General features: G+C 30.7%; 1 protein-coding gene across 6 annotated transcripts; it reads left to right on the top strand.

Moving 5' to 3' along the window:
* Positions 1-2,123: 2,123 nt before the first annotated feature.
* LOC118648135 lies at positions 2,124-10,677 on the top strand. Of its 6 annotated transcripts, XM_036294647.1 has the most exons (7): positions 2,131-2,332; positions 2,432-2,605; positions 7,632-7,938; positions 8,149-8,535; positions 8,666-8,867; positions 9,760-9,922; positions 10,227-10,677. In XM_036294647.1, exons 3-7 carry the CDS (start codon positions 7,652-7,654, stop codon positions 10,457-10,459), a joined length of 1,272 nt encoding a protein of 423 aa, XP_036150540.1. In that variant the 5' UTR covers positions 2,131-2,332; positions 2,432-2,605; positions 7,632-7,651; the 3' UTR covers positions 10,460-10,677. The 6 variants fall into 6 exon arrangements, with proteins under 6 accessions (XP_036150356.1, XP_036150490.1, XP_036150445.1 ...); XM_036294552.1 differs by lacking the exons at positions 7,632-7,938; positions 8,149-8,535; positions 8,666-8,867; positions 9,760-9,922; positions 10,227-10,677 and adding exons at positions 2,810-2,846; positions 4,896-7,617 and having other exon boundaries at positions 2,125-2,332; XM_036294510.1 differs by lacking the exons at positions 7,632-7,938; positions 8,149-8,535; positions 8,666-8,867; positions 9,760-9,922; positions 10,227-10,677 and adding exons at positions 2,771-2,794; positions 4,896-7,617 and having other exon boundaries at positions 2,125-2,332.
* Positions 10,678-11,573: the final 896 nt, after the last annotated feature.

Raw genomic sequence — 11,573 nt, 5'->3', positions numbered from 1 at the left:
GGCTCACGTCACCCTCACGGTGTGATTATCACACATGCGTGCAATACCACAATCATATTGCTCTCACGATGTGCTAGCGACACGTGTGTGTGCGTGGAAGGTGGCACTATGCAGTCATGTATGAGAGAGTATATGAGCGACCGAAAAAAGATTTCACTGTATGACTGTACTTTCTTATGTATGATTGTATTTATCACAGTACGAATGAAAACATTATTCGTACGGACTCAGGTCATCCGCACAGTGTGATATTCACACGTGAATTCAACAACGCAATCACGTTGCATTTATTACGTGACGGGGTAGAAGATGGCACTGAACAGCTATATATGATCGATATATAAAAGCAATTTAGCCAACGATATATATATAATAATAATAATATTAATATATTGTTGGCTAAATTAGAAAACCTCATAATTCTGTCGGACGTCCGATGGAGTTATAAGATTTTTCAATTTAGCTGACGATATATATATTTAGATATTTATTACATATATATTTATTTATTTATATTATACATACATACACGCGCACACGGTGTGTGTGTTTGTTTGTGTGTGTGTGTGTGTGTGTGTGTGTGTAAAATGAACATTTTTTGATCACTTTTGGAATTTTCATAATTTTTTTTCTCTATTATGCGTTTTTATTTTATAAAATTACATTTGATTAATAATTTTTATTGTAATTCAATTTTAATTAGTTTTCTTAGTTTTAGAATATTCATATTTCAATTATTGAGTCAGTATATACGTGTTACCGCTTTGAAAATTTTTTACAGTTTACAGTAAAAAAAAACGTTGCTAAATTGACAAAAAATTAGGAAAAAATAATAAGTTCCTTTTGATCATAAATTACAAAAAATTTTCAAAGCGACACATATTGCGTGTAAATAATTGAAATATATTTATCCCGAAATTACAAAAACTCATTAAAATAAAATTAAAATTAAAATTATTCATAAAATGTAATTAGAATAAAAATACAATAGAATAAAAATACAAAAGAATAAAAATTAAATAATTCCAAAAATGTTCAAAATTAATATTTAGCTCATGTGTAAAATCTCAATAAAATAAAAAATACAAACATTTTCAAAATGGTTATAATGTTAAAAGTTTCTAAAATTTTGATATTTTCAGAAAATTTGTGAAGTGTGTAAATTTGTAAAGCTTTCAAGAAATATTAAATTTTAATAATTTTGACATTTTTTACATTTTACATTCTTTTAATTTTATATACATATAAAATAATCTAAGTTTAAAGAAATTAATATTTTTCACATTTTTAACAATTAACTTTATAATTTCTTGAAATTATTTCGTTTATCTGTACTTACAATAAAAGAACGGTCGAGGCTGTCCCTCACCGATTTTGTTGGTTTTGGATATGTTGCAGAGCATCAAAAAAGAAAAAAACCCGTATTTTTTTATCAGCTTATCTTGAGTTTTAGGGGTTGTTTCAACCCCTAGAAAAAAACAAAAAATGAAAATTTGACATTTTTAAAAGAATTGAATACATCATTGCAAAGAGCATAAAATACTATAAAACTTTTGTATAAAACATTTGTATAAAACATTTGTTTATATACCTCACATTTTAGAAGATATTTGTTAAAAATGAAAAAATACGTTTTTTTATAAGGATTAAAACAATCTCTAAACTTCGAGATAAACCAATAAAAAAAATACGGGTCTCTGAACTTTTTTGATGCTCTACAACATATTCAATGCCCATCAAAGTCGGTATAAGGAATAGCCCCGACCGTTCCCTTGTTTGTTACGTACCTGTAAATAAGTATATATTATATTTATCTTTATTTTGTATTTCTTTTTCGTTCTTAACACAAAGTAATAAATATTAAATATATAATTTAATTCAATTTAATACATAGTAGAAAATTAATTTGATTTTTAACTCAGCTATTTCCCTTTCGTCTTAATAAAGATATGTATCATCGGATAAAATCGTTCACATTATTCTAATAAGTCTGTAAGAATATATTACATTAGGTGAATATTCAGGACAAAATAACGCAATGATTACATTTTACGATCTCTCTCTCTTTCTCTCTCTCTCTCTCTTTCGCTTGCTCGTTCGAAAAACGTTTAAATTTCCGCGGCTACGCACGGCGTGCGGGGCGTCACACGGATAGAGGATCGGCTCTGTGTGCGACTGTGCGTACATGCTTGAGTTCGGAATCGCATCACTGCCGGTGACCGGTGTCTTGAATTGTTGCGGAAATCGTTTGTGGAAAGTGTAAACGGCCTTATACCAGAATAAAGAGATCGAGAATATACAGGAATAGCATTAAGCGAAGAATCAACTGGAGGTATGTAAATATGTACTGCTTAAACACGAAATAAATACGCGATGAATAGGAGAGGTTATAATATGTATTATTAAGGAAAATGATTTTTTATCGTCGCAGCTTTTTAATATCAAAAAAGTATCATACAACGATACACGATTAAAGGCGCAATTGCAAATACTTCTTCATGTCTCGTGGACCGGTGTCTTTTTTTGTTGCTACTTGGAAATAGTTTGTATAGTGTAAACGATCTTCACATAGAGAATACAGCATATAAACGAACTTCAACTAAAGGTATGTAGATACATGTATTATAGTGCTGCTGAAACACGAAATGCACACACAATGAATAGAAATTAAAAATTATTTATTTCTACTTTTTATTTTTCATTAAATTTTTGTAACTAATATTTAATTTCTTTTAAATTGTTGAATTTTTATTGGACATCAATATGTAAGTTATTTAATAAAAATAATTATTATGTATATATAAAATAGAATATTTATATATTAGAAAGTGCATGGAATAAATATTGTAATTTTATTTCTGTGCAATAACTTAATTATATTCTAATTTTCTTTACATTGATATACATCTTTTAAAAATTTGAAAAAATTATAGAAAAACAATGTCTTGAAAACGATTCTATATATTCATATACAAAAAATATGCAGATGGCAACTCGAACATTTATCTTAAAAATTGACAAATTAAAAATTCTTGATTTATTAAAAATTCAAATTAGCATTTAAAAAATCTCTAAAAATTTCTGCGAATGTTTGTTAATGGCCAGGACATCACTAATTTATTTCATAATTTTTTATGCATCAGGAAAAAAGAAAATTGATTACAAATAACATTTTTGTTTGCCACAATCGCAAAAGATACAGTTACAATATATTTTCTTAAAGATGTACGTTGCTAATCCAATTTTGTTTGAGGGGATTTTTTATATGGATATCCGGATATATTTTTTATTGTAAAGTAATTCCTTATAATAGTAATTCGGATCGCACTATACGTTATGAGGATGTAATAACAGTGTGACTAATATATTGGTTACGTTGCATTCACATGTGATGCAGTTTGAATGAATTTTGCATGATTTATGAATTATCTGTTTATTCATTTACCTCGAGTGAGTCAGGAAAGACAAAAAATAGTCACAAAACTGGTCAATGTTTCCTTCGAATAATTGTTACCCAATTGTGCAATAGAATGTAATTTTATAATATATTTGGTGTCACTAATCATGAATTTTAAGTACAATTTTTGAAATTCTAAATAGCGGATGCACAATGGCATGCGCCTGTACAAAAATAATATTAATATTATTTATTATTATATTTTTGTATATATTATATTAAATTGATACTTAAGGATGATCTGCCTATACAGTCCCTGTCAATTAAGTTAAATTGGGAAATTGAAATTGGAAATGTGTTAATATTTATATTTTAAATAAATTATATACATATATATATATGAAAGTTGTGGGAATAACATTGTTTTTATTTAATAACATTTTTATAGTTAATTTTTTTATTATTAAAAAATTAAATTATTTTATACATTAAAAAAAAATCTTTTTCTTAATGGTTTTTCTTAAGATCTTTTTTATTAATACTTTAAGTATTCAAGTCGATTTACGCAAAGTTTTATTGTGATTTTTTATTTAGTTATTTTGTAAATAAATAAATAAGTATTATTTATTTACAAAAGAACTAATTTCTGTATTGAAATAAAACTTGATATAAATCATTTTGAATACTGAAAGTACTTGTGTAAAAAAATTTAGATTTTTATCATTATTTATTAACATTTTTATTAGAGCACATTTTTACTTCTTACTTTAAAGTAAAAATGTGCTGTAATGGAAATATAAATAAATAATAATGATAAAAATATGAATTTTTTTACACAAGTACTTTTAGTATTCAAGATAATTTATGTAAAGATTTATTGCGATGCAGAAAATAATTGTTCTATAAATAAATAAAAATTCCAATTTAACTGTTGACAAGGACTGTATAGCTAGAACATCTTCAAAATTAAAATTTGTTATAATTACTGACATCCAAACATGTTAACAAATTATAATATTATTAAGTAATAAATTAAACAACACATTTTTAAAAGTTTACTTAAAGATATTGTAATAGTATATACATACAGTATAACATTGCAAATAATTATAAAAATTAATAATAGTTAAAATAATAATTGAATACAATATACGAAAAAGAATTTTCGTATGTTGTATTCAATTTGTGAACTGCAAATTATTATACCAATTGAACAATAATGAATCACTAAATTTAAATTGTCACATTACAACGATAATTTATAAGTATTTGTATTGTAGCAGAAATTCAAACGTTGACTGACGGCCAGTTTTGTGTCTCCCGTACTACTCCTGATTGACATGAATTTTATACAGTAACACTATAACTACCTGATTTTAAACCTATGCTACTTGTACTCACATATTTCGTTAATTAGAAATGTTATAATAAATCATAGCATATCTTTTATATTATTTTCCTGGCTTGGCTGTCTTGACCAACAATACATGAAATGTAGCGAGGGATGCCATTCAAATTTAAGCCATTTATGAGCCTCAGCACGAGGCACAAGAGAAGGCGGTTATCTGCCTTGTTAATGGAAGATCATTCAAGAGACTTTGAATCCGCCAAAATTCCGGCACCACAGCCTGGTCTATCTGTCTCCGGTAACGATATCCAAAACGATGATGAATCTATTACTGATAACAATGGAAATACTTCTGGCACGAGCGAGGAAGTGGAATACAGTGAAGGCACCGAAGGAGAAGAAGAAGAAGAAGAAGAAGAAGAAGAAGAAGAAGAAGAAGTAGCAAATGAACAAGAAGAAAGAGAAGTCGATAGAAATAACGCAGAAGCACAAGATAATATGGAAGACGAAAATATGTCGGACGCTTCGGAACATGAAAATGATAATGTTTTACAAAACCTGGACGAGCTGAGGACGACAGCATTACAAAATGCCTTTTTAGCAGCAAATGTGAAACATACCCAAGGCAATATATTACTCAAAACGTTGCGTGAGTTCCCTTTTAACATAAAATGTCTACCGAAGGACACGAGGACGTTACTTCAAACGCCTAATGATATTGCTATGAGGAACATTCAACAAATTGGTGGAGGAGAATATCTTCATTTGGGTTTAAAATATACTCTTATCAAAAAATTGAAAAGTCTTCCTGAACATATGTTACCGGAAACAATAGAAATCGATTTTAGCACCGATGGTGCTCAAATCCACAAGAGTGGCACAGGTCAGTTTTGGCCCATTCAATACAGAATTTATAATTGTGTTGATAAAAGGCCTGTAATCGCGGGTATCTTTAAAGGAACACAGAAACCATCGGATACTTTTCAATTTTTTGAACAGTTTGTTCAAGAAATTATCGACATACACGAAGAAGGCGGTGTTCATATAAGAAATCGACGATTGCCATTAAAAATTCGATGTTTTATTGCCGATGCACCAGCGAGGGCATTTGCTTTAAATCATTATGGACACATATCATCAAGCGCATGTTCAAAATGTAAAGTGGAAGGTCATCGTTGCGAAGAAACGGTATTTTTTCGAGGAACGATGGTTTTTCCGGGGATTCGTCATCCGCCAAGAACGGATGAACAGTATCGGAATATGGTAGATGAAGATCACCATAAAGGTGCAAGTCCCTTAAGTCCCCTAATGGGACTGGTGACGCAAGTTCCATTTGAAACTATGCACCTCCTATATATCGGAAATGTAAAAAAAATTTTACACACACATCTGAAAGGAAAGTATGGAAAACAGAAATTGAATATAAGAAAAGTAGAAATTCTTGATTCAAGAATGGCAGATCTTCAAGCATACTGTCCTTCGGAATTCAACCGCCGCCCAAATAAATTCTCCATGTTTAGTCATTTCAAAGCCACTGAGTTCAGACAATTGTTACTGTATACTGCTCCGGCTGTGCTGCAAAATGTTTTAAGTGAAGAATACTATGAACATTTCATGCTACTACATTTTGTGATGCGCCTTCTTAGCTTGCAAAATATTCCCGATTCAACGTATGTTTGGTGTCAAGAAGCTTTGGAAAGTTATGTCTGCTTATGCGAGGAACTGTACGGAGAACAGTTTCTCTCATATAACGTACACGGTCTTTTACATGTAGTCGACGATGTTGCAAGATTGGGACCTTTGGAAACATATAGTGCCTTCTGCTACGAGAATAATATGCCTGAATTCCGAAAATACATACGAAAACCGCACCTCGCTCTTCAACAATTTTACAATAGGATTTGCGAATTAAATGATGTTCTTCTGGCTCCCGCTGATAATAAAATCCAAATTTGTGCATCTAAAATTCACGCAGATGGACCTCTATTGCAAAATATGCCTACCCGTCTTTGTCGACAATTTCGGAAATTGAAAATTGGGAACATTACATTTTCCACTTCCCTTCGTGACAATTGCTGTATTCTGAATAATGCAAACATCTGCGTTATACAAAACATAGTCCAAATAGAGGGAAGAACTACGTTCATCGTCAAAAAATTTCGAACACAGATTCACATATATGATGTTGGTAGGACATCTGATTTGGCAAGAGTTTTCCAGTGTTCTAATTTATCCATTGCAATCGAGGCAATAAACTTGACGGATGTAAAAGGCAAAATGTACAGAATGCCGAAATGGAGCTCTCAGGAAGGTGAAGAAGAGCTTGCTCTTGAACATGAGTGGATTTGTGTATCACTAATAACACCTCTGGTGTTACCGTAACATTGGTGAAATGTGAATTTAAAAAGACGCAAAAGAAATATTGTAAAAATGAAGAAGTAGTGAACAGTACAGTGGAACCCCGCGTTAGTGTACTTCGCGTTAGCGGAAATTATCCCCTTCATATGCAGTCGGCCCACGTGAGTAGCGTGTGTGGGGGATAGCAATACGCTACGTAATACGCTATATCCCTAAATTTCACGGAGTGGGAGTGAAACCAAGCAATAGGAGATCACCCCGCGTTAGCGGACTAGAGCCCCGAAGAGTCCGCTAAAGCGGGATTCTACTGTATTATAGATATGTGACAGTATTATATATGACGCAGTGCCATTATATGACAGTAAAATTCCGTACATTATTTTTCACAATAATTCATTTTAATATGCAAAGTTTATTGAAATGGACAATACCATTGCTTTTTGAGATTCTTTTTATTTCCAGAAGAATTTATTTGAAATTTGTATAAAAGCAAAGTTATAAAATTATAAATTATTGTAAATTGTATAGATTATTACATTCCATTTAACATGGAAAAGAATGAAAGAAAAGAAAAAAAGAAGATTTCAGCGAGAAGTGGTAGACTGCTCATTCGACCAAAAAAATTATGGACTACGTCCTCGGACGAAGGACCTCCGCGAAAGAAGAGATCCAAAGGCCAAATAACTGTGCGAAAGGAGTTCGAGAAATTACGGCAATCAGGGAAAGACATGGCCGATACTAATGATGAACTAAGACAACCTCATGAATTTTCGGACAAACTAAGTACCCTGAATAAGTCTGACGACATGATCGCAAAAGCTACCAACAAAAATTCGTAAGTTAATAAAAATCATCTTTATGAACAAATGCAATTTAATTTTTGAAATTAGAACATTACATATAAACGTAAAGTTGAAAATTTTCACAAAATTTGGCAAAATTACAACGTATAAATGTAAATTAGGAGCTTTATAATTATTAATTTTTAACAATTGATTACGTTTAATATTTTATTTAATTACATATGTATATTTTGTATTTTCAGAAAAAAGAAAAATTGTAATGATAATTACTCTGCAGCAGTATATAATGAGCCTCTAAAGTTGTCTGAAAATGGCATAAAAAAGTTTTATGCAGATTCTGTTAGCAAGACATCTGTGTCTGAGATGGAGAATGTTACACATGTACAAACAGAACGAAATCAGCCATGTGTCGATCATAGTGGCCCTGCAAAGTTTCTTGACTATACTACAAAAAAATATAATGCAGCTTCTGTTCTTGCAACTCCTGCTAGCACGACAGTGCCTGATGATGTTCGGCATAGTACACCTGTACAAGAAGAACGAAATGATGAGCCACGTGTTGCCGATAGTGACAGTTTCATAGTAAATACAGCCCCGAGTATTGATACGGAGTTGAAACGAAAATTGGCGTGAGTAAAATGTTGGAATGTTTAGAATTTTATATATTCAGCCTTTCGTTCAGCTTTTATTTCAGCTGATTAACTATTTTTTCGTATTTTCTATTATCTTATAATAATGATTATATTAATAATTTTGAAGGGTATTAGAAGAGCTAAGTAGAAACTTAATCAAAGGGCAAACAGACATACAACAACAATTAAAAGAAATAAAGGAAAAACCATCAGATGAATATATTGTGAGCAGGTCATTATATCAGTTGCTAGATGGTTATCCGCTGAACACTTTGGAACAATTTAACGAAATCGAACACGAATCCAAAAAATTGGAGCGTCAGAAATTAGTGAGTACACCTTCGTGAATCCATTATATGTATAGTAAGATATTCCATAGAAAAGATGTCCCATATTGCTGTTTCTCAATGCTCTTACTTAGTAAACTGCATTTCCTTAACTACGTGAAACTGAAAATTAGTAATTTTCCTACTTTTTTTATTTACATTACTACACTTTAATGAAAACTTATTGGACAAAGTTAGCATAAAATCAAGTTAAAGTAGACTTTCTTAGCTTCAAATATCTTTTTGAAAAAAAAACATTTGGATTTTTTTACTACGATATACTGTTAAAATTTATTTTTTATTACATGTTTTTTAATTTGGAATTTACAGAGTTTATGAAAAAACGAAAAAGAAAGAATGTTTTTGCAACAGATGCGACTTTCTCGCATGGGACGTGTTTCTTGATCTCGTTTAATTGCGATTTTCGCGCATTAATTGCAAAAATACGGTGTATATCTTGTGCGAGGTGGCTTTTTCGCTCATATGATTACCGCACTCGCCTTAAACTTCACATTCGCGAAAAAAACTAAACCTCGCACACACATTGTTACACAATGTACTATTCTTATAATGTACTTAACTGGCGTGAATCTAATCTCTGTAAGATTTTATTTCGACCCTACTTAAAATTTTAAAAAAATCTAATAATCTAAGATTTAATTTGAAGATGTAAATGAAAAATTTGGAAAAAATTCGTGTGTCTGAAGTATTATCAAAAATATTACTTAAAATATTGTTTTTTTCAACTGCAGAAAGAATTTCAGGATGTTTTTTCGCAAAGATATTAAATTTTGTATGTTAAAACTTATATTGTATGAACTTATTACATTATTCAATTGAAATGTTACTTCGGTGTAGTATTGAAATACAATAAAATATCTTTATTCTGTTTTAGTATCGCCATTTCATAGGATTAGGTGCTGTAAAAATACGGGATTTTATATACACCGCAATTAAACAAACTATGACTGACGAGTTAGTAAACAAGTTTACCTGGCTCGGTGACGAACATAATACTAAAGAATTAGGGAACACCAAAATGATGAACATTATATATTGTAAGAGCTCTCATACATATATATAATGCGACAAGCGAAAAAGGGACACAAATCGGAAAAATCGATTTTTATTTATTTTTAGCTATTGTTTAAAACTTCAACTTTTTATTTAGACACCTTGCTTACCACATTGTTACACTTACCGCACTTTTATTTACCGCTGTCCTATAAAATTTCACTTTCTGACCTATGTCCCCTTTTTATTTATCGCAAAGCATATACAGAAAACATTCTGGATTAATATTTTTACATGCTCATTAATTAACAATATGTACAAACTAATATAAACATTTATATTCTTCAGATGCAGCTAAAAAATGTTCACATTTTGAAGGGCCTGTAGATAAAGAAGCTTTTAAAATAGAGATGCTTCAAGTTCTACGCACTATTAAACAAAGATTTCGTAGAACAATAAAAAAAAGAAACATGGACGAGGTCGATGAAAATGACGAAGATGACAACGATGAACATCAAAACACAAATACTGACGAAGAATCTGACGATTATTCCCAGACCAGCAAGTCTGAATATGATTAATGAGAACATTTAAAAATAGGATAATACATTAAATGTATATTATATTATTAATATATTTTTAATAAGACGTAAAATTTATACTATATAAATACTAACTTTACTATAATATACTTTAATATAAACATTAACTTACTTTTATACTAAAATAAATACTATTATTATATATATTAAGTATCTGAGATTTGTACTTTGTAGAGAAATATATATTTTTTAAATTATTTTATCTGATTTTTTATAATATGAATTGAATTTTCTATTGAGATTGATATTTATTATTATTATTATACATAATACTTTATATATTTTATTATTCTTATTATTTTATTATTTAACACTCAAGGCTCATATCGCTCGCACGCGTGAGTGCCGCATGTATGCGAGCGATATGAGTCTCAATTAGAACACTCACATGAGGCTTCTATCGCCTGCACGCGTGCGGCACTCACGTGTGCGAGCGATATGAGTCTCAATTAGAACACTCACATGAGACTCCTATCGCCTGCACGCGTGCGGCACTCACGTGTGCGAGCGATATGAGTCTCAAAGGAGGACGCATCTAGATGGTGCTGTGTAGTCACACTGTGACGATTATTAAGCACACGTGCACGCACTGTGCAGTCACTGTGCAGACATTTTGTTATCTGGGTTGGATCTTAAATGTATAATTTGGAACGTGCAAGCTTGCGTAAGCACATTATTCGGGGAAAATTCAATACTTATAACATGTCTGAGCTTCTGTGAATGAATAGCGTAGAAAATTCACTCCCTTTTCCTATTATATTTAACTCTTTTATTCTGACCTTGAATTTGGATTCAGCGGGTCAAAATACATAAGGATTGACTGATTATATAGTCTGGTCCGCCAACATTAAAAAAAATTTTTTTTTGAGATTAGGAAATGCGAGCTAACTTTGCAATTTTGACTTTGGATTCGTATTCAGCGGGTCAAAATACATAAGAATTGACTAGTCTAGTCCGCCGGACCAACCTTTTTTTTTGTGTGTCTGTGTTATTTTATAATTCTGCCGGACAGAACATTCTGTTGTTCTTTATGGTATCCGAATTAAACGATTAAAACTTTATCTGAATATGGATACTTTCCTATATTATCTTA

Source organism: Monomorium pharaonis, chromosome 1 (genome assembly GCF_013373865.1).
Source record: "Monomorium pharaonis isolate MP-MQ-018 chromosome 1, ASM1337386v2, whole genome shotgun sequence".
NCBI classification, from domain to species: Eukaryota; Metazoa; Arthropoda; class Insecta; order Hymenoptera; family Formicidae; genus Monomorium; species Monomorium pharaonis.
This window is presented reverse-complemented; position numbering and strand designations above follow the sequence as displayed.